Source organism: Anneissia japonica, unplaced genomic scaffold (genome assembly GCF_011630105.1).
Source record: "Anneissia japonica isolate Jap-2015-1 unplaced genomic scaffold, ASM1163010v1 scaffold234_len1672027_cov178, whole genome shotgun sequence".
NCBI classification, from domain to species: domain Eukaryota; kingdom Metazoa; phylum Echinodermata; class Crinoidea; order Comatulida; family Comatulidae; genus Anneissia; species Anneissia japonica.
Window position 1 is genome coordinate 1,444,724 of NW_022738761.1, and position 23,589 is coordinate 1,468,312.

At 35.3% G+C, this 23,589-nt stretch overlaps 3 protein-coding genes across 6 annotated transcripts; 2 read left to right on the forward strand and 1 right to left on the reverse strand.

Annotated features, from left to right (window-relative positions):
• The first annotated feature begins 865 nt into the window (after positions 1 to 865).
• On the forward strand, positions 866 to 12,139 carry LOC117117766. 2 transcript variants are annotated; one of them, XM_033262191.1, is made up of 9 exons: positions 866 to 1,076; positions 2,183 to 2,252; positions 5,507 to 5,578; positions 6,176 to 6,340; positions 6,688 to 6,718; positions 7,486 to 7,725; positions 8,620 to 8,728; positions 9,135 to 9,317; positions 9,466 to 12,139. In XM_033262191.1, exons 1-9 carry the CDS (start codon positions 1,006 to 1,008, stop codon positions 9,680 to 9,682), a joined length of 1,158 nt encoding a protein of 385 aa, XP_033118082.1. In that variant the 5' UTR covers positions 866 to 1,005; the 3' UTR covers positions 9,683 to 12,139. The 2 variants fall into 2 exon arrangements, with proteins under 2 accessions (XP_033118082.1, XP_033118083.1); XM_033262192.1 differs by having other exon boundaries at positions 8,683 to 8,728.
• Positions 12,089 to 18,072, reverse strand: LOC117117764 (zinc finger protein 62 homolog). Of its 2 annotated transcripts, none has more exons than XM_033262186.1 (3): positions 17,939 to 18,072; positions 14,913 to 16,692; positions 12,089 to 14,524 (listed from the first exon to the last, which is right to left on the reverse strand). In XM_033262186.1, exons 2-3 carry the CDS (start codon positions 16,678 to 16,680, stop codon positions 13,965 to 13,967), a joined length of 2,328 nt encoding a protein of 775 aa, XP_033118077.1. In that variant the 5' UTR covers positions 16,681 to 16,692; positions 17,939 to 18,072; the 3' UTR covers positions 12,089 to 13,964. The 2 variants fall into 2 exon arrangements, with proteins under 2 accessions (XP_033118077.1, XP_033118078.1); XM_033262187.1 differs by lacking the exon at positions 17,939 to 18,072 and adding an exon at positions 17,002 to 17,036.
• LOC117117765 (zinc finger protein 479-like) lies at positions 18,022 to 22,924 on the forward strand. 2 transcript variants are annotated; one of them, XM_033262190.1, is made up of 3 exons: positions 18,022 to 18,156; positions 19,003 to 20,734; positions 21,581 to 22,924. In XM_033262190.1, exons 2-3 carry the CDS (start codon positions 19,003 to 19,005, stop codon positions 21,928 to 21,930), a joined length of 2,082 nt encoding a protein of 693 aa, XP_033118081.1. In that variant the 5' UTR covers positions 18,022 to 18,156; the 3' UTR covers positions 21,931 to 22,924. The 2 variants fall into 2 exon arrangements, with proteins under 2 accessions (XP_033118081.1, XP_033118080.1); XM_033262189.1 differs by lacking the exon at positions 18,022 to 18,156 and adding an exon at positions 18,239 to 18,348.
• The last annotated feature ends 665 nt before the right edge of the window (positions 22,925 to 23,589 follow it).

The window sequence follows — 23,589 nt, forward strand, 5'->3', positions numbered from 1 at the left end:
AAAATAATGAAACAACTTCAGTAGTAGACTTTAAGAACACTGATTTATTATAAACTCGGATATTTCTGCCACTCCTGTGGCCTTCATCAGCGAGAATGAGGAATACATCATGAATCAATATAATATAGGCTGTCTTATCAAAAAAGAATAAAGGTGACAGTGAGCAAATGAGAAATACTTATAAAACTGTACAACGATTGGTCTATTTATCTATGCATACTGAGTATCTACAATAATAAAGAACCAAGGGTGTTAATTGCAGAGACTAGTCAAATAAACTATCCATTGTATTGGCCAGCACAACACAGATAAAATGGTTATTTCAGAGAAATGGATAGAGATTGTAACTGAGCCAACTGTAGGAAGACCTAATAATATAACGTATGCTAGGCCTGTGAATATACCTAGAATAATAATAAAAATAATAATAATATTATAATAATGATAATAATAACACTAATAATAATAATAATAGTAATGAGTAAATTCAAAAAAAAATTATTATTATTATTATTATTATTATTATTATTATTATTATTATTATTATTATAAATCAGTGTTCTTAAAGTCTACTACTGAAGTTTTTTCACTATTTTCTATTATTCTGTCGGAACACACGTGGAACAAAAATGAAAAGAGTGGGTTTGCATGTATGCTCCAAGTAAAATAAAATGCAAAAGCAATGAAAAAAACGGTGTACAATCATTGAAAGTTGACTTGCGGAACACAAATTTATTAAGCTATAACAAAATAATATACTGTATATATGTTTATTTTTATGTAAAACTGGATTGTTATAGTGAAGAGAGCCCTCTACGTTAATAGAGGATCGGCTTTGTTTTGTAGAGGCGGTTGCTGAGAGTCTAGGCCTAACCTAGCCCAGACCTAGCCTAATATCTTTGTCTCGTTCCTCCTCGTAGAAAAAAAAACATCAGGGCTAATAACAGTAGGCCTAGCCCTAGTACTAATAATTCTACTTTCTTCAAGAGTAAAGCGATAATCATCATGAATCAGGCATTTCAGCGTCCTCTTCCCCCAAATTGGGAAGCAAAATACGATCAGTCCGCTGGTCGTTAGTAAGTGACTTTTGTGTTTTATTCTTGGACTGTTTAGCACAATCACTGCCTACACAGACTTGCCTAAGCTAGATGGGATAAGCCTACTACTAACTAGTTACTATAGGCTGAACCCACTAGGCTTAGGCCACCTAGCCTAGCTAGGGCCTAGGAAGAAGTAGGTATGCTCGGCTTAGCCTTGGTTCTAAGCCTAAAGAAAAGAAAGGAGTTGTACAGAATAGGTGACTGGGCCTAGCATGTTGCTTTTTAATCATTGTTTTTATGTTTTTGTTGTAAATGTTTGACATTGTGATTGTGCGCCGTTTGCAAACTGCATGGATTTGCATGCACAATTTGGCTTAAGCTCAATGCTCGACATAAACACAAATATTATCTAAAAATAGGCATATCTTACCATCTAAAACATATACAGTATTAAATGCCTCTGGACCAGAGGCGGAACCCTGGTGGGGCCCGTGTTCCAGTCACATATTCAACAGTTGATTGTGACAGTTAACACGCAAGATCACACGCGACTACTAAATTCCACTAAGTGTGTGGTTGGCTTTGTTGTTTTGGTAGGAAAATTTTCTCGGTGGATTGATTATCTAACGATATAAACAAAAGCTCTCTAATGAAACAAGCTACAGCATAACCATTTTAATATTTTTAATAAAACCAATTTCTTCTATTTTAAAATACATTTTCCTATGAATTTCTGATGATTCGTTATCAAGCATAGACTTGTGATTATGCATGTGTTCCTGCAAAATGCGTATTGCATCCAAAATCACTTCGAAATGCGGGACCGTCCTGCACGAAGCGAGACGGTTGGTAACTATGCTCATATCAGTACCCCATTTGTACTCCTGGGTGAAGGGAGGCAAATGCAGATAAAGTGTATTGCTGAAGGACACAGGGTGACGAGCATCAGTCTCGAACCCCCGACCTTCTGATTGAAAGTCCAGTGCCTTACATGCTGCGCCACATGTTTCTACTTTCAATTACAATATTAAAATCCAGTACAGTATTTTTTATTGTATTTGTTTTTTTGGTATACAAGGTAAAATATAATTTAATTTTTATGTAGGCAGTATGAAAAATATTCACATCTTTTGGTTTTACAGCTTCTTTGTCAACCATGTCACCCGTTCTACACAATGGAAAGATCCACGCATTGATTTTTATGGAGATCAAGTTAGTGCAATATTTCATATTACATTAATCTGTAGAATGATTCAAGATTCAATTATTAATTTTGGCTCATAATACAGTAGGCTTTCTTTATTAGTTGATATTCTTTATCTCTTTATGTCTTTGTAATTTTTTTTTTGCCATTTGTTGGAATTACATAATAATAGTGCTCATCTACTGGTATATATTACACGAAAAGACAAAACTCATATATTACAAAGGGAAGAAAAAGAAACGCATCATCCAGGAAATTTAGACTTGCTCTCCTTCTCCAAATATGTGAATTATAAAATTACATTCTTAATGACATAATGATAAGAAAATCTTGTATATAAATTTTTAATATTTAGCTACAGAAAATAAGCAACATGCACTAATAATATACTGTAGTACTTATAAATATTCAATAGTGAAAGACGATCAGTACAAAATTCTCTTCGGGAGCTAGAGATATAATTTGTTGTATAGTACTGTTTACAAAAGAGTACGGTAGTTACAGCAATGCGGATTTGTTTTGCACATAATTGGACAGAATCTTTCTACAGTTTTTTGACACAAAGCAAATTGATAGGAAATATCTTTTTTCTGTCGTAACATCTTTATAGCATTTCCATTATACAGATTACTACATTTTCAACATTTTTTTTAAGTCAGTCAGATTTGTAAAAACTGTACCACACTGTTTTCATTACACTCTGCATAACACCTTCAAATATTAACATGTTAACTTGCCTTCTTTAATCATTTATGATGGTATAGCATTACAGGTAGTGGATCCAGGAATTTGAAAAAGAGGGGGCCGGCGAGGTATTTTGACAGATGAATGGTCTAGACCACCTCAGCCTTACCATGGTTGGGGCTGAGCAGTGGCACCGCCAGGGTCTGAAATCTGTGGGAGGGGCAAGATAAAGTTGTAGGGGGACAATATGCTGGGGTGGCGCCAGGATTTGCCCGCAGTGGGCGTGGTTGGGCATATCGCTCAAGATGTTTCAAAAGTGGTCCAGGGGCGAAGCCACCAAAAAATGTGACAATTTTAGGGTTTCAGAGGCTTAATTAATCAATTTTATAGGTATAGTCTACTAATATGTAGAAATTATATTTTTTCCTTAAGTGGAATATTATTTATTATTTTTTCAAGCATTCAATTCAATAATAGAAAATTTTGTTTTCACCAGAATAAAAATTAGTTTATAGTTTCGATACTTGGTTTCACATCCATATTTTCTAATCAGTTTAAAAATTACAGAATCCTTATTGTATCTGATTAGTTTAAATTTATATTGATATTAAAATTATTTGTAAAGATTGAGCTAAAGTTTCTGTTGGAAACTAATATTTTTCATTTTATTGTTAAAGCTTTAGAATTGTTTCATCAATAATAAACCAATAACAATTGATGTAAACTATTCAAATATTTGTTGTTGTAGCTGTCATCTTGATACATATTAACCTGTCTCTTATACACATCTAGATGTGTATAAGAGACAGGGATTAATCTGTAGAATGATTCAAGATTCAATTATTAATTTTGGCTCATAATACAGTAGGCTTTCTTTATTAGTTGATATTCTTTATCTCTTTATGTCTTTGTAATTTTTTTTTTGCCATTTGTTGGAATTACATAATAATAGTGCTCATCTACTGGTATATATTACACGAAAAGACAAAACTCATATATTACAAAGGGAAGAAAAAGAAACGCATCATCCAGGAAATTTAGACTTGCTCTCCTTCTCCAAATATGTGAATTATAAAATTACATTCTTAATGACATAATGATAAGAAAATCTTGTATATAAATTTTTAATATTTAGCTACAGAAAATAAGCAACATGCACTAATAATATACTGTAGTACTTATAAATATTCAATAGTGAAAGACGATCAGTACAAAATTCTCTTCGGGAGCTAGAGATATAATTTGTTGTATAGTACTGTTTACAAAAGAGTACGGTAGTTACAGCAATGCGGATTTGTTTTGCACATAATTGGACAGAATCTTCTACAGTTTTTTGACACAAAGCAAATTGATAGGAAATATCTTTTTTCTGTCGTAACATCTTTATAGCATTTCCATTATCCAGATTACTACATTTTCAACATTTTTTTTAAGTCAGTCAGATTTGTAAAAACTGTACCACACTGTTTTCATTACACTCTGCATAACACCTTCAAATATTAACATGTTAACTTGCCTTCTTTAATCGTTTATGATGGTATAGCATTACAGGTAGTGGATCCAGGAATTTGAAAAAGAGGGGGCCGGCGAGGTATTTTGACAGATGAATGGTCTAGACCACCTCAGCCTTACCATGGTTGGGGCTGAGCAGTGGCGCCGCCAGGGTCTGAAATCTGTGGGAGGGGCAAGATAAAGTTGTAGGGGGACAATATGCTGGGGTGGCGCCAGGATTTGCCCGAAGTGGGCGTGGTTGGGCATATCGCTCAAAATGTTTGAAAAGTGGTCCAGGGGCGAAGCCACCAAAAAATGTGACAATTTTAGGGTTTCAGAGGCTTATTTAATCAATTTTATAGGTATAGTCTACTAATATGTAGAAATTATATTTTTTCCTTAAGTGGAATATTATTTATTATTTTTTCAAGCATTCAATTCAATAATAGAAAATTTTGTTGGCACCAGAAATAAAAATTAGTTTATAGTTTCGATACATTTTCTAATCAGTTCAAAAATTACAGAATCCTCATTGTATCTGATTAGTTTAAATTTATATTGATATTAAAATTATTTGTAAAGATTGAGCTAAAGTTTTTGTGGGAAACTAATATTTTTCATTTTATTGTTAAAGCTTTAGAATTGTTTCATCAATAATAAACCAATAACAATTGATGTAAACTATTCAAATATTTGTTGTTGTAGTTGTCATCTTGATACATATTAACATGATTTTGAACTTTTTATGAAACAAAACCCTAAGTTTAACCTATTGGAATATTTAATGATTTATGTAAACATTTTAGGCACTTTACGAACACAATCAAAAGAAAATTGTCTTCAACAAAACAAACCAAGAACATGTCCAAAAGCTAGCCCCAAATAAATAAGGTTGACTGTTGCCTCAAAAGCATTCAAACACACTTCACCCATCACCCAGCTACAATTTTCTAGCTGCTCATACTCCCAAACTGATCCAGCAGCCACTAAACCAACAAAATTCAGTTTTTGACTTATTACTACCCAGGATGATGGGAATTTGTGTCAACATTTCTTTCTTGTTTTTTTTTAATATATATATATATAGTACCAGGCACCTGAAAGCATTCCTATGAGAGTTATAGTGAAACCAAAATGCTCAACATGTCGAATAGTTGAGGTAGGTTTACATTTTAACTACATCCAGGTAGTGGTTGTGATATACTGTAAACCTTGAACAGAATGCCTGAGTTCTGTTTTTTTTTAGGACAGGTTTCTTTTTGAGATGATCCTCTTTTAGAGATGGGCTTCTTTTCAAGATTACTTTCACAAATTGAAAAGGGGTGGGGGGTGTGCTTGTTTTCAAAATGAATGCTGTAAATTTTGGAATTGCTACTCTACAGCATTTTAAACTATGGAATTCAAAATTGTGTTTATTATTTTTTTAAAATTTTAACAATGCTAGTACAATAAAATACTATTGATACTGACAAGCTGTCATCATAATCATCAACGATAATGTCAGTATGAATGTAAGTACTATCTCGAAAGAAGCCCATATATCTTGAGCACAAGCCCATGGGCTTCTTTTAGGGTGGGGGGAAGGGGCTTCTTTTAGGGCTGGGCTTCTTCTTGAGATTGAGCTCTGCAGCTTCCATGTGAGGTTTTATGCTATATAATTAGTATAGCATATTATCAGACCTTGTATTTTAGTACTGGAATTTATATCACCACATGCTGCTAGAAAAATTAATAAGTACATTGATTTTTTTTTAAGGTTAATAGTGCTGGTCAAAATTGTGGATCATGTATTGCGAAAAAGCAACAGCAGGAAAGAGAAGCTAAAGCGGCTCTAGAAAGAGAAGCAGCAAAGAAGAGACGTGAAGAGGCTGCACGAATTGCAGCCGAACAAAGACGTCAAGCAGCAGCAGCAGCAAAAGCTGTGAGAGTAAATTTATTTTAATTAGCTTAGAAGTTGGCATGAAAATCAGTGGCATCCAGGAATTTAAAATAGAGCCTGAGGGGCCCAGGGAGGGACTTTCACAGATTGGGAGTCTAGATCACCACCAAATTCATGATTTTGCACTTTTAGACTTAAATTTAATTATAATTTTCAATTTTTTTTCATTGTTAGCAATTTTTCAAAATGGGTTGTGGTGGGTGGGGTAACTGTAAATGAATAAAAAAAAGCTGATTTTGTGCTTCTCACATCAGTGATATCAATGAAAAGGTTGATTCAGTTTTGTTAGTTTTTTATTTGAAACATAAATTTAATTTTTATAATTTCAGATAGTTGCAACAGAAGCAGAGAAAAGAGAAGGTGAGTTGGCTTCAGACTACTGAACAGACTTAGGTCTACAGACAAACCAGAAAGAAAAATTCCTCAATATATGGAAAATAAAAATATAATCCTGATGATTTTCCTGATAATGACTGCAATGATGAAGACGACAGTGATGACAGCAGCGGCAGCTACAATGACACTAACATCAACAATAAAACATCTAGTTGTAAACCATCCTATGGAGTGATGACTAAGCCAGAGGATACAGGGGATCATAAGCCCATCTGCCCTGCCTGACAGGAGAATCCCCCTGCTAGTCATGAGCAAATCATATTCTTAAAAATGATGCAAATTATGTACATTTGAACATATTTTAATGGAATTTGCACAATATAAATGAATGGCTATTATTATGTATTGAAAGTCCACATCTTTTATGATGTGTATAATTTATGCTAATTAGTATTCCCCTATTGATTTTTTAAATGTGAAATGTATCAAAAGAAAGTTGGGCACTCTCTACCTGGTACGACTGTCATATGAGGAACCGAGGCCGCTCCCTGTGAGCGTTAAATGATGCGACACCGTCTGTTTATTGTTTGTGGCAGTCTGAATGGATCTTCATTAAAAACCATCTGTTGCGCGTACTTCGTTACGTTGCATTCTCCATAGAATCGCGTCGGCCGCAGTAAGTGCCTGGCCCAAGAGTTTTAAGTACTGTAATAGAGAAAAGTTATATTTATGTCATTGATAATTAAATATAATAAAATATGATTTATATCAAAATTTCTTTATCATTTCAGTGAGGAGGAAATTAGCACAAATGTTTCCGAATGTGTCACCCTTAATGATTAATATGTCTATTGAGACAACAAAATGTGACTTTAACAAAGCTGCAAATGTGTTGAGAATGGTTGCGGAAGATTCACCAAAACACACTAAAGGTTCACCGAAACCTGCCAATAGTTCTCCAAAGAAAACTTATGAGATAAAAGAAATAAAGACTTCACCAAAAAAGACAACCCAGCCTGCATTTGCTTCAGGTATGCCTGTATATTATTTATTCATTTATGAATTGATTGATAGCAGTGGTGTATCTAGGGGGTGCATTCCCCCAAAGAAACTATATTATCTCCAAATGAAGAAATTGTTTGCTTGATATAACCTTAAATAAGTAGATAAAAATTACCATATATCACCTAATTTTGAGAGCTAACGCCCCATCACTTAATCAGAGAGCCCCAACTTTACATTCGCGCCCAGTCCAAACCCCCACCCCCGTCATTTTTAGACTTCTAGATACATCACTGAGACTGAATCTCAAGCGAGTGATCGGTTTGTATATCACTACAATAATTACACATGTTATTGTTTTGTCCATTTGTCGAAATTGCTCTATTTATCTTTTTTGTTTGTATTTGGTTTAATGTACATGACTTTTTGTAATTGTTTCATATTTATTCTATCTATTTAAAAGATAAAAAGGAACAGATAAATATAAATTTGATGTACTCAAGCTTTTGTTCACAATACTAAATCAGAAGACTTCATTTATTTAGTTATTGTTGTTCATCCGTAAGTGCTGTCCTATTCTATAATGTTATCTTCTGTTGTAATTGTTCTATTTTGGAAACATGAATATATAACACAGAAGTAATAAACGCTAGAATGTTACCCTGATTTTGACGAGTACAGTATAGTCGTCCCTAGCGCCCACAGCAACAACCTGTGGGATGAGTATACTCATCGCTGGGAGCCAACAGACTCAACTAGTCCACAAAGAGAACACTTGCACAATTTGGCTTTTGGAAAAAAATTACATGCTTCTCACCATAGCAGTAAATGTGTCAAAACTCACACTATACTTTTCCATGTATGTGCTTGTCTGTGTTCATCGTCTTCACTGTCTTCCATCATTTTGCTTTTGTCTGCATTAGCGAGTCGTGGAGTGTCGCCAAGTGGAGTAAGTTTTGAAGTTTCACTCTCTGATACCGTTTCAGGTACATCTGATAATGCCAGCTCATCGACAGCACGTCCATCCACTAGGTACTATACACTTTCATTTTTTATTACTTTCTCCTATATTTTTCTCTTGCTGCATTGTCCATACGCAAAGCCAGCGAGAGGTGTTCAAGGTCCACAATAGAGTTCAAGGTCATGGGTCAAAATTCAGCTTACTCAGCTGCACCATTTTTGTTTAACAGATATTATATTGAAAAAAATTTTAGATGTTTATTTAAATACATTAATATTGCTTAAAAAGTTTTATATTAAATGTAAAGTTATTTTAGCCTATTAACTAAAGTGACTATAAATAATTGTTAGATAGTATTGATTGATAATAATGACAATAATAATGAGAATGTATTATCTTTATATCACAATGTATTGTATTGAAATTTACCACTGCATTAGTGCGTGGTTTCTAAAATTTTGTTGTTTGAATATCTAGTTCAAGTGTCATTGAATCCAGGCCAGAGAAACCATCGCAGCCTGCAACTACTGCCAAGAAGGCTGATAATAGGGTGAAATTTGCCCCAGTGGTCATCAAGGCAGAGAATAAGACATTCAACTCGAAACTTGCAGTTGGACCAAATGCTGCTCTTGTCAAAGGTTCCAATGTTGATCTTTTAATGTAAGTATGTTGCTGCTGTTGCTTGATATTTAATAATCCTGTTAAAAATTGAAACATCCTGATCTTTACATTCTATGATTGGCTATAATGAGGTGATTATGGCCACTTGTTCAGATATTTGAATGGTAAATTTATCTTTATTATTTAGTGATAATTACATGAAGGAGAAAGGACCAGATGCAGGAATGCGTCATGGCGCTAATCCTGCTTACGTCTCGGGCCCCATGGGAAACCGCACTAATAAGGAGAATATTGCTGCTGGACCTGACACTTCAAACCTAAACGGACCACAAATGTTACTCTACCAGGGGGAGCTGGAACTGCGGTTTGAAGAGTTGATTGAGGTTAACACTAACAGTCTGTAACTAGGCAAGATTTGCAGTATGACGAAATGTATGACAATTGTTGTTATTGTACAGTATATTTGAAATAGAATTGATATATTATCTCTTGCGATATTCTTTCTAAATACAGCAGTAAGGTCTTTTTACTGTCAAATTATTTTTCTTAGTTTTTTTGTAACATTTTGTCTATAAATATTCATTGGCACTGTTTATAAAGTTATTTAACTATCTAATGCCATGGTATGCCTACAGTTTACAAGATGTATGGTAAATTATAACTATTCTAACTTAATATATTTGGAATACAGTATACTTACACATTTTAGCATGGAGCTAGATAAACATAGTAATGAACAAATTTGTTTATTTATAATACATCATAGTGTAATCAAGAAATGGCATTTTGCTTGTGTGTAATATGTCAATCATGTCATGTTGGAAATGACCTTCTACTTGTGTGTAAAAGGCCAAACAAACTCATATATTTGAACATTTTTGCATGGTTTAGTTTAGGAAAAATAACTAGAGGTCAAGTAACGAAGTTACAATAAACTTGCGATTATGAATATTATAATGAAATAGTTTAGGTAGTCAAGAGTATACAGTAATACAAAATTGAATAGCATTCAAAGCTTATGCTTAACACTGTAAAGTTCATCTGGTGTAAGCCAGTGTGTGTGCACTCAACCATGGAGATTTCAGATCTTTGATTTGTGGTTGAATCCCAATCACTGCAGGTTACACATTTTTTGCACCACCTTTTAGACATTAAGTCCTTTGTGCAATATTGTGCAATGAATGCAATAACCTCTTCAGAACAAATATAGAAGATTATCTCCTGGTATATTGGCCACTACACCACGAGACGGACTTCACTGAAAATAAGTCTTCGGACATTCATGGATTTTACCTGCCAGTGTGTCTCCCACCTGAAAAAATATAATCCATTCAGATGACAGTTTCTTAAAGAAGTCTAATTATTCTTATCCAGTTACTCAGAGTGTTTTAAATTACTTTTTCTACATAAAAATTTGTATGTTGTAGGCTGTTGCTCTTTTTCTGGGGCTTATGCTATAAGTAGTATGTATCTATGGGTATGTGTACACCAACCAGGGTTGTAGGTTACTAGTAAAATATGTCAAATACTGTAATATCATGTTTTATTTCTGTAAATAACTACAATATCTTAAAAATTGAGGAATGTTACTTTTAAATCCCACAATTTAATAAAGACAAGATTTATTAATCTTTTTTTAATAGATTGGCCGAGCATATAAATTTCCATAGATTTCAATAGAATATAAAAAGGGAGTTTGCATTTATGTGTAAAAAGTTTGTTTGTTGAATGGATTATAAAACGATTATTATATATTGATGCTATAACCTGCGTGAGGAAATACTTTTAATGTAAAACGATAAATATTCAATCATATATAGTTTTTTTTATCTTTAATGAAGATTTGATCTGCATTTTACAGACATAATTTATGTTTCATAACAGTAGGTGATTTTAAGTCAGATATTTTTAATTACTATATACAGTAAAACAGTTTTTTCTGTGTTTACCTACATAGTACATGAATTTAAATCATGATTTTTCCAATTATATATTGTAATTATATACTACCTGTGTACTGTAAATGCTACCTTTTATATAATGTATGTAATGATAAGGAGTGGAGCTGTAGCTTGGTGACTAGGTACTTGCCATCCATGGGGAGTTGATGGAGGTGGGGAATGAAGGTTAAAGGGGCCTTGATGATCAAGTGAGGGAGAGCTAAAGAAATGGGGATAAGCTTTTAACTTCTTGAGTGTAAATTTGGTCAGCGAAATTCCAGTGTGGACTCATGGCAAGCTTTTTTCGACAGTGTATGTATGCACCCAAATGCTAGGCCCATATATATCCCGCTGTCTGGGTTCAAGTCATGACACAAACTAAAAACAACTTCACTACTTCCCAAAGCCGCATGATGAGTCTATGGCTAACGTATCTAACGCTGGGTGTACGTTAATCTATGGTGTAACTGGCGAGATGTCCAGACTGGGCGAATAATGAACGCTAGCATAAATATTCGAGCAAAATATTCGTAATCACACATTTAATTTCCTGTATACATCTAGGCTTATTGTGATTAGAGTCAAATCCTGGCATACTGTAGTCCGAAATCATTGATGCATGACTGTCGTAACTTAGTGGCCTACCCTAATCTGGGGTCTGTTGCTGGATTATTGTATGCCAGTGATTGCGTGATAATACTGGCCTTCACTATGCCGCGCAAAAGTTCACACCACTCGATGAATGTTACGTTAGCGTAAGTCGTCGTCTGAACATAACCTATGTAAATGCAACCTAATTACGCTACTCAATCGCGTGTAATTTAGATTGCAAGCAATATGTAAATATGTGCTCCTTTTTAAAAGTATTGTTACATTTGTTTGAATGTTTTTGTTAGATTAAAATACCAATAAATAAAAGTATACAATGGCTATTTCAGTGTGTGTTGTGTAGTGTGTTCGTTTTCAATAAATACCAAAATACGACAGACCTTTATCTAGGCGGATGCAATGGGTGTGTACGAGAAGGTTATTATAGTTAAATTTTAACCATTAATCTTTTTTGTTTGGCCAATATAAAGTAATTAAGTTTTTTTTAAAAAGTTTTCCATGGTATTATTTATCTTTAATTTAACGTACAGTAGAGTATTGGAATTTTATGAAGTGAAATTGGATCAAGAATGCGCACAACATTTATTACAGTACTAAAAGACATCTCATCTTTTATTCAAGCGTATAGTATGATTGTTTCTAACATGATAGAGTACAGTGCAGTAATACAATTAAAATGTGCAACATTATCATGATATGAAGCAATATGTTAACAATTACAATAAAAAAAAATATTCTAAATACACTAAGCTCTGTCCATACTATCAAGTTTAAAGCCTGTTTTCCACAACGCAAATTTATTCCTGCGAATCAAAAGCGTTGGCTCACTTCCTGAGTAGCTCCGATTGGTTGTACATTGCTTTGCAAAAAGTAGAAACAGTTCAAGCTACTGAAAGCTAAAAAATCCGGTAGAAGGTGAATGTGTATGAACCAATATTTTTGATTCATGCAAAAAAATTCACCTAGTGGAAAAGAAGCTTTACTTTTCAAATTTGAGTGAATTGCTCAAATCACTTATCGCATAAAATTTGATAGTGTGAACAAGTTATAAGATTAAAACAGTTTCATATTTAGCAGAGAGAATGATCCGATATTGCACATGTATAGAGCACATTTATTAGATTCAGTTAGGTTCACACTAGAGCACTAGTATCTGGAGCCAACCCTTAGCACCTGTTACCAGGAACTGGATACGCTAACGGTTAGCGAGCCCTGTTGATTAGCAAGTTGAGCGCCTTTCTATCATTAACTAATCACCTACGCATTTCCAGTTTCCTATTGTCTAGTGATCCCATCATCATCTTGATATTTTGATCTGGGATTTTCTTGCATTAACTATGAACATTCATTCATATTCATATAATTTATATACCGCCTTACTTTGCAGATACGAATCATTTCTGGTCATTGGATCCACATGCTTATGTGTTGCTGCTGTAATCAGCGCAGGAGCAAGTAACCCCCACCAGGTACCCATTTATACTCTGGGTGGAGAGAAGCAATGCAGATCCTTGCTCAAGGACACAAGCGAAATGCACAGCAAGGGAATGAAACCCAGACCTCATGGTTGGGAAACCAAACCTTCCACGCTGCGCCAAACCATTTATCTGGATCCTTCTAACCGTTAGCTAGTGTGTGTGAACATAGCCTTATTCCTTAAACTTCTCATTATTTCAATGTTCATATATAATAACGATGTCGGCTAATTCTAGCTTCATTTTATAAATATCAAAACAGTAATTATTGATTATGTTTTAAGCCAAGGAATACCAATATTAGCAAATATGGTATATACATCTGCTGTATAGTGCTGTTCCACAAACTTACCAACAGAGCTGCAAAAACTTATAGTAGTCTGAACCAAGGGCTCTAGGTCAGGGTCTCGGAAATAAAATCCCTGGTGGAGTTCTTGGACAGAAATTTATGGTTTAAAATAGCCCAAAAGTGTGCTTTTAGACCACAATAAGTTTGTTGGATTTAATATTTTTAACTTTTCTGTGGCAGGGACGACAACAGGACTATGCTTGTCCTGGTAACTTTCCCTCTGATCCACTGCTGGCGCTACCACTAGGTATATCATACAACAAAAATCACGAAAAGTTACATAAATTGATGTCCAAATTTGGTTGGGACGGAGTCACTGTAAATTGTGGTAAGTCATAAGATTGGTGTAGTAACTTGCAGTTGGAATAGGCGGAGTGGCAACAACAAGATTAGCTGTCATCCCAGCAGACACAATGTTATCAGGAAACATGGAATTCATTGAGACCGGGACGCTCGTGCTAGGAATGATTGGAAGGTTGGTACCGAGAGAAAAAGTTGTACCCGGAGTCAACGGTACAATGGAAGAGACAAGATTCTGAGGTAGCATTTGCACTGGGGTGGATCGTGTCACCTGTGGTGGACACGTTTGGACAACATTGTCATATACATCAGCCTGGGCTATACGAGCTTCTGCTAAAGCTTGGGAGATAACATTACTAGTGTATTTATTAGCTCTTGATGTAACAGGCCTACTGGCATCGCCCGTGCTTGAGGCCTGGTCAGTTACATCAATTACTACAGTAGTACAATCGTCATTTAGCTTCACAACCGGACGAATGCTGTTGATGCCGTGAGTACGCTTTCGGTGTTTATACAGATTGCTACATGTTGAAGTAACATAATCACAGAGGTCACATGATTTGGTCTTCTCACCTATAACAATAAATCAATAATATTAAATAGTGATCAAAAACAATATAAAGAAATATCAGACCAGACAACTATACAATTAGTACTATTACAAATATTATATTGTGGCAACTTCTATAAACCACATACTACATACATTGTTAATAATTAATAGGCCTAGGTCTGTAGTAAGGGTCGAATTATTAAACAATTTAGCACCCTTTAGGGCATGCAATACCCATAAACAATTATAGGTTTACAAACATTTTTTAGCATTTAGCGTTAACACCCATCAAACAAATTTTGGGAATTTACAAGGTTATTTCTGTATAAAGTAAGTGCTTTTTTACTAGTTTAGCTAGGCTAGTGGTAATTCACTCACTTTTGGCAGAGAATAACATAAATTACATACCTGTATGTTTCTTAACATGGTCTTTTAATGCAGCTTTGGTACGTGTTTCAAAATCACAATATGAACACTTATTAGGTTTGTAGTTCGGGTGTGTCTTCATGTGGGCACGCATATTATACTCAAATTTAAATGGTTCCTCACAGAGTGGACAAATAAACGGCATTGGCCGTGGTAAATGCTTCCGTTTGAGGTGTTGGTTACGTTCTTGGTCACTGAAAAATGGCTTTCCACAATGGTCACATAAAAATCGCTTCTCTTTCAGGTGCTTGCGCTTCATATGCAGACCCAGAGAGTCTCGCCTCCGACATTTGTAATCGCACAATGAGCATTCGTGTGGCTTGGTTTTCAGATGGATACGCTTATGCATACGCAGATTAATTGCACGTTTGAAAGCCTTCCCACAATCCTCACAGAGATAATCACTCGCTTCACCGTGCGTCAGCTTATGCTGGTTTAAACTCGCCTTCTCTGTGTAACATTTGCCACAATCATCACAAGAAAATGGCTTCTCGCCTGTGTGAATACACATATGTCGAAGGTAGTGATTTGTGCTGCCAATAATGTACTTGTTACAGTATTCACAATGCCGTCCAGGCACCGAGCCTCTTCCTCCAATCTTAGGCGCCTTAGATTTTTTGTGCGCTTCTTGGGTGTGCTTCTGCAATGATTTCTTAAACTTGCAAACGAATCCGCAGGTCGGGCAAGAGTACCGATCCTCTTTAACCTCGGTGCTCGCCTGTTTATACCTTCGTGGTGGCTTAGACTTTGGTTTTAGTTTCCGATGGTTATTTGCTTTGTGATTATCCAACATGTAGAGAAATTTACAAGAGAATTCGCAGGAATTGTAAGAGCATTTGTAACGATCGGGAAGAATCTTACATTTGCTGGGGTCTACTAAATATCGGTAAGATTGTGGGACTTGTTTGTTGTGTATCTCAAACTGATGAACTATTAAGTCTCGCTTTAATTTAAAGTCCATTTCACACTCATCACATGTCACAGTATCCACTGGTACTTTTGCATGCTCATGAATACGTTCATGCCTCTTAAGAAGTTGGCTTGTGTTTGCCGTAAATGAACACTTAGCACATGTGAAGTACAGCTTATCTGAATTTTCACTTTGTTTGTCGATCTCTTCAGAGCTTTCAATTTCATCAACCACTTCTGAATACAAAAGACAATTATCTTTCTCCCCTTTTGAAAGCTTCTTCTTATTCCGAGATCTTGGATGATATTGCTTAACTGATTTAGCAACAGGTTTTACCTTTATCTCTTCACCTTCAACAGAGTTGGATCCTTCACTCTCACCAACATTCTCACCATCGAAAAATAACATTGGCTCATGATGCAACAAAGTTGCATCAATTTTTTCCTTAGAAACATCAAAGCCAGATGTTATGTTTGAATCAAGCAAATTAACATCAATTTCTTCTGCAATTTGATGAGTATCGCTCTTGCTTGAATCATCAAGATTTATTGTGTCATTATTCTGTTGATCAGTTGATTTATTAAGTACCTCATCAGGAATTTGCACAACTTCATTATCGCGTTCTTTCCGTTTGTCCTGTTTTGTTCTTATCTTTCGACTTCCAGTCTTGTTTCTAGCTGCGCTCTTTTCATGTGAATTGATAGTTTCAACAGGGTTCTTAGCTAATTTCTTGTGTTCCCGAGTATGTTTTTTAATCTCTTGTAGATCTTTAGTCACAAATGAGCATTTGTCACAGGTGAAGCTGAACTCATCACAGTCGGATTCACTTTCGCTATCCATTGTTCTCCTTTCCTATAATATAATGAAAATTGGATTATGAAATCAACAATAACAATTATAACATCATTAATAAATATGAGGATAAATTGATATAGGAATAGGATACTAAAATATGCAACCTGGCCACTGCGTAAACTTCCATGAGGAACAGCGAAAACACTATGAGGACGAGTAAATATATTATTTATCATATCATGCATGCCAACATTTTAATAGTTAAAAAAGGAGAATTTGGTATAAAGTGCAACCGAGGGCCTTGGCCTATGGGTTCGGCAGAGAGTGTCCCCTCCCGCACATTTATAGCCTTTACTGATCAGGCACCTTGTTAACATGATCCGTGTCAAGGCCAACCGTGACTTTGCAATGCTTATGTCCACATCACTCAGAGGCGATGCTGTCGCCGAGCAAAATATTGAAAGATAACGTAAATAGAGGTTTATTCGTAGTATTTTATTGCAAAAAAGACAATGCAATTAATACATTAGTATGCCATGCAATTCTCTTTGTAAACCGGGAGAGCATGTGCGGAGAAAACGTAAGAAAATAAATTGGATGGAGTGAGGTCACCAAAACAGGAGTCTCCCCACCAAAACAGAAGTGTTATATCTTCAAACTGAAGGATTTGGAGAAAATTTCCCAACTGATGCCACCCCACTCCTCCCCTTGAATCTGCATGTCTACAGTAGCGGCCAATTATTTCCATGTAAATTAAATCTAGGCCAAGGTAAAGCAGAGGAGGGAGGACACATGGTTCCTCCTTTATTGCTCAAGTTTCCATCATTTTGTATCTTCATTGTTCTGTTTTACACAATTTCTTGTGTTGGATAATCTGGTAATAGTATAGAATAGGTTGATTATAATGGTCCATAGTCAATGATCCTTCCAAATAATAACAATAAAAAAATATATTCTATTGTGATCATTACGGACAAGCGAACAAATCTTCCGCAATATGTCGAGTGATCCAAAAAAAGATCCAGGGACTATTCTGTAGCCCGCATGTTTTACGGTAATGTTTCTCACCCATCCCATCCGCCCTGAAACAGAATGGAACAGCTCTACGGCCATTAGAAATTGACAATAGAAAATTATAATGCTATCTCAATCAAAGTAAGACTTCATGAATTTAAACACGTTGTAATTCATGTTTTGATTTTAACATTGAGCTGCTGCCTTCAAAGAAAGATGGTATTATAAATAAATATGTCAACACAAATAAAAGCAAAATTTACAAAGCACATTTCATGGATATATTTACCTTTTTATTCTTCAACCTTGTCTTTGTTCGCAGTTAGGAGGAGAAACACAACCAATTTTTTGTAGATCCTCAAACATAGGTGGCGTTATCAATAATAGCCCTAGCATGCTTACTCAGTATTTCTCAAATCTAAGCCTATGACACGTTACATGTAATTAATCGAGATAGACATATTGGCTCATACAGCCAACATATTTTATTTTAAAGTTAATTCATTTGTAAGTAGAGTTATAATGTTAAAATTACAGCAAGAATAATCCCATATAATCTTCTTGTTCACGACTGTTGATGAAGACTAACAGCCATCCTATCGCATGTCACTCTAATGAGGGCGGTTGGTTTGGTTGATAGAATCAATAGAAATGCCAAACGGAACGGTCGGCCCTGGACTGTGCAGAATCAGATGAAAAGTGGGTTTAAATATTTATTTTCTGTGCTTTTGGTTCAGGAGTTTAAGTTTTGATATTTAAATAATTGTGTGAAGAATAACTTGCAACATAAAATTCAGGAAAGTACTTGTGTAGGCCCAAAGTCTAGCTAGGCTAGCCTAGGCTAGCCCCCCTACCTAGCCTAGCCTGTCTCAAGCACAACCCTGCCTCACTCACTCATTCAAGAAAGGAGGTGGCCTAGGGCCTAAACATAGATAGATAGGCTAACAAGCCTAAGGCAAAAAAAAAAAAAAAAATGAGAAGAAAAAGATGAAAAAGAAAGTAAGGACATAGGCCTAGCCTACTACTTGGGACTAGCCTAGACCTAGGCTAGTAGTAGGCAGACCGGTCTGCCTTACCTACTTTTAATCCAGAAACTAGCTAGTTAAGTTGGCGGCCTAGCTAGAGCCTATAATAGTACACCTAGACTAGGCCTAGAAGGATTATGAAGAGAGAACGATCGGTTTCTGTGTGGTGCTTACAATACTTACAGGAGTGTGGAAGCATTGAGGTATAAATACCTTCATGGTGGAAGATTGTGTGTGTTAATTAATTAAATAAAAACTACAGTTTAGGCCTTTAAAATGAGAAATTATTCAAAAATCAATTCATATTTTCATTTAATTTGTTCTACAGATGATTGAACCTACAGACCTAAGCCAATTAAAGATCAGTTATGTATGTGATGTTTGCAAGTTTACATCAAAAGATAGTGTGGTGATGATATCACATTCAAGAACACACTCTGCTGAATGCGATAATACATTATCTGAAGGAACAGATGAACAATTTGTTAACAATAACCCTAGGAAGAAATCAAAGAGTATTGAGAAAGAGCAAAATAAGAGAAACAATAATTGTAATTCTGGAGTTGAATACCATGGTGAGAATGGATCAGTTACCCCATGTAATGAAATGGATGAATGTGAACAAATTAACAAAGTATTTCAACAAAGTGAAAATTCCATGTTGGATAAAAATGAAGATGTTAAGAAAGCTATTTCAAGAAAAAATAAAAAAGTGCGACGAAATCATTTAGCCTTAGTTAAGACTTCATTGAGAGATAAGAAAAATGAAATACAGACAACAAAGGAAAATAACATTGAACTGATTTCTCATGCTTGTGAAAATTGTGGGAAAACTTTTAGATGTGAAAGACTGTTTAAGAAACACAAATGTAGCCTTAATTCTGGTACTCTTTCTCAAAGTACATTGCAAACAAAGGAAATACAGAAACAAACATCAAATCATGAAGTTGAGATTAACAAAGAGGTGGTGACAGGAAACGAAGATGAACTAGAGCAAGAAATACTTAACTCGAAACCAATAAGTTACAAATTCGTGTGCAACATTTGTACACATAGATTCAAGCAGAAAAAGGAACTTGTTGTTCATGAAAAGAGGTGCCGTTCTGAGAAATCTAGACCAGGAATAATGTGTGAATATTGCCAGGAGATTGTGTGGGGTGGGCAGAGTAGGTATATACGTCACGTTGCAAGGCATACTGGAACATTTCAGTTCACCTGTGGCCATTGTGGGAAAGGCTTTCATGACAATTCTTCTCTAAAGTTGCACTCATTGGTTCATGAATGTGCAGTAGTATCAGAAACCAACAATAAGAAGTTATCGTATCAATGTGATGAGTGTGATTATGTGTCTGCAAAGATCAGCCAAATCACCCGGCATAAACGTGAGCAACACCGAAAATACAAAAACTGGAGAGAAGTTCCTGTAGAAAAACGTGGTTACGAATGTGAAATATGTGGACAATTCTTGAAGGGTTATTATAGTAATTATATTCGACATGTACGCAGACACACGGGAGAACGTCCATTTCCATGTGAAATATGTGGTGCGTGCTTTATTCATTTAAATGCACTTCAACAGCATCAAACTCGTCATTCAGGGAAAAAGCCGTGTCTATGCGAAATCTGTGGTAAATCTTTCATATATAGCTCAGCCTTAAAGCGTCACAAAGCTATCCACAGTGTTGTCAAGGATTTCACGTGTGATAAATGTGATTACCGAACCACAACCAAGAATGCATTGAGGATTCATGACCGCAGAGTACATATTAAAGAACGAAAGTTTCCATGTGAATTCTGCGAGCTTAGTTTCTTCAACGATGGCGAGCGAAAACAGCACACGCTTAATTGGCATACAAAGGAAGCATGGAAGTGTTTTATGTGTGATGAGGTTTTTAATTTTAAACGCAACTTGAATGGACACATTGCCAAAGTACATCCAGAGTATAAACATCTACACTGCGAATTCTGCAACTTCAAGGCCAAGAGACCGTACCGTCTAAAGGCACATTTGAAAACCCATTTTCAATCTGAGAGGCCTACTAAAGCTAAAACCCAAAAATGTAAGCCTCCATAATTTTTTTAAGATAAATTTTTCACCTTAAACAAAAGTAATTTAGAAACAGACATGATGGAAAAAGGGAGGAAGGAAATGAGATAGAGGAGGGAAGGTAAAAAAGAAAAGTGAGGGAGAGAACCTTTTTTTTTAACTTGTTTGTACTAAATGATTAGGCAAGACTTTTTTATACCTTGTTTTCTTAAAGATTGTCAGAGGGCGGACAAAAAAAGTATAAATATAATTTTGTTTTCTCATTTATCAAAATGATTTTGTCAAAAACATCTAGGCAGAAGAGAAAATAAAAATGAAATTTTATTAATGAATTAGACGTGTAGTGATGAGATTGATAGTAGATACAAATGCTTTAAATTTATACAATTAAGGAGAAATACACTACTGTACATAGGCCTACTGTACAGTATATTTTATTTCTGGAGATTTCTTGAAATCAGAAGGCATAATAAATATAAAATTTTATATGTTTATGAAATTTCTATTTGTTTGCTAACTAGCCAAAAATAAAATTTTTTTTTTATTTACGGTCAACATTTTTTGCGGTCGTCAGGTTTGATAAACAAGGTGTAAAAATATCTTGCCTTGTTATGAATGTGGCACCACCAACTTTCAAATTAAAAATGCCGCTTTGTTATTTTAATGGTATGTTGAGGGCTGTTGTAATAGTTGGAGAGCATGGTTCATGCTCATAGTTTTTTGTATCTACCGGGAAAGATAGTGGTGCAAGTCAAAGACACCAGCACTGATATAATGGCTGTGGGTTGTGGTGTCCCTGTCTTAACTGCTTGGCCATTTGCCACTGATCACATCAAATTTGTTTTCTCTTTTTTGACAGGCTCATGGAATTGTAAGGACTGTGATTTCACTGGCATTTCAAGGGATAGCTTCATCTGTCATATGCAGCAAGTGCACAGTATGAATATTCAAGAGAAATCCACTGATGATCCTGATCTGCACATTGATATTATTCAGGAATACACCCCTACTACAACTGTGGATTCTTCCATGGTGTTGGTTGCTGTGGCACCAAGTACAACTGAAGGTGATATTCAAAGGAATGAGGTTGATCAAGATGAAATGAGGAAGGAAGAGGGGAATGCAGCGGTAGACTCACTGATTGCTGCCTTAAATGAAGACATTATTCAAAGTGACATTGGTGCTGTGGTAGTGATTCAAAATACATGATCTTTATGGAACGCTTAAATGATAAACCAAAAGTGGCGCAGTGCAAAATTCAAGTGGCGGTGCAAAATTCAAGTGGTGCAGTGCACAAATATAGAGACACAGTGCAAAACTAAGTGGCACAGTAAAAAAAAACTACAGTGGCACAGTGCAAAACTAAAGTGGCGCAGTGCAAACTCAACCACTTGACTTTTGCACCGCACCACTTTTGTATGTCCTTTAGGTGTTCCATAGATCTTATGTGCACATTTTGAAACTGTATTTCGAAATGTGCACTATTTGGTTCTTAGACACTGTCTGTCTCTTTTTTTGCATATATTTATAAATTTAGTGGTAGATAGTCCCTTTGATTACCTAACTATTCACAAGTGAAGAAAGTGTCTTCATCATCATTTTTTCTATTAACAAACATAAAGGAATTCCTCTGCGCTACGAAGCTTAGTAATTAAGGATGTTAAAGCATTCGAAGCTTGAAGAAAAAAAAGGAAACTTTATAAAATAAAGTTTATCATTTTAATTTTTTTTGGGTTAAGACATTATTGGGTGTGCTGTATTATACTGCCCTATAATGGCTGTGGGTTCTGGTGCCACTGCCTTAACTGCTCGGCCATTCGCCATTGATCACATCAAATTTGTTTTCTCTCTTTTTACCTTGATGATAATTCTTATATGTTGGTGTAAATTATTATGTTGGAACAAAAGTTAAATATATTATACTTCCTGTAGTATTTACCTTATTATTTGTTTTTTTTCCGTCTCCATTTTCGTTTTTTATCCCTATCTTTTCAATTTGTACATCATAGTATTTGCTTTGTGCAGTTTAGACTTTCCTTATGTGGGCCTGTAATTAACTAATTCATCATTTCTTGATTAATTTTAGTGATTTAATTTCATTGAAGAAATTGTCTTCATCATCATCATCATCTTTATGAGGTTGCAAATGTTCAAGAAGCTAGAAATTAAGAATGTTATTAAAATAAAAAATGAATACATTATATTTAACTTTGTGTTATTTTAGTTCAGAAATTGAAGTCTATTAAAGTTGTTGGATGTACAGTATTTGCTCCAGTACAGGGGTAGATACATGGGCCAATCCTCCCTCACCCATCAAAAATGTTTGAATTAAAAAAGCCAATAGGTCGGGCTTGGGTTCCACAACTTCTTCCACTCGACATCACTCAGTCTTGTTGATTCCTGCTGTGTTGGGGACCCAGAAGCTGCGCAGCCCCAGGTCCCAGAGCCATTCTTGACGCAGGGTTCCCGGAAATTTGGATATGGTTTCGTAGTCAGATTTGTGAGAAAAACTTCAGTTACCTGTATTTCTCGACTGAGACGTCAGTGGGAGCTGTAATTAGTATGGCAAGGAGATTGTGCAACCCTTAATTCGTATTAAGGGAATTTACGCCCAGAAACCTTGTAATTATATATATTTTGGTTATAATAAAAAATATTCATTTTTTGGTGACACCACACTCACAATATAGTTAGCATGCATACATCATAAGCTAGTTACGTCACCTTTTCCTGGTAAGGCAAACTATCCCGGCGTGCTTTTTTCATGGATAAACAAACACCACTGCTTTGCACATGGATGCCTTGTCTTAGCTAGGGATACAAGAGCCGCATTGTTAGCATTGTATAATACGTACAAGGTACCTCTGC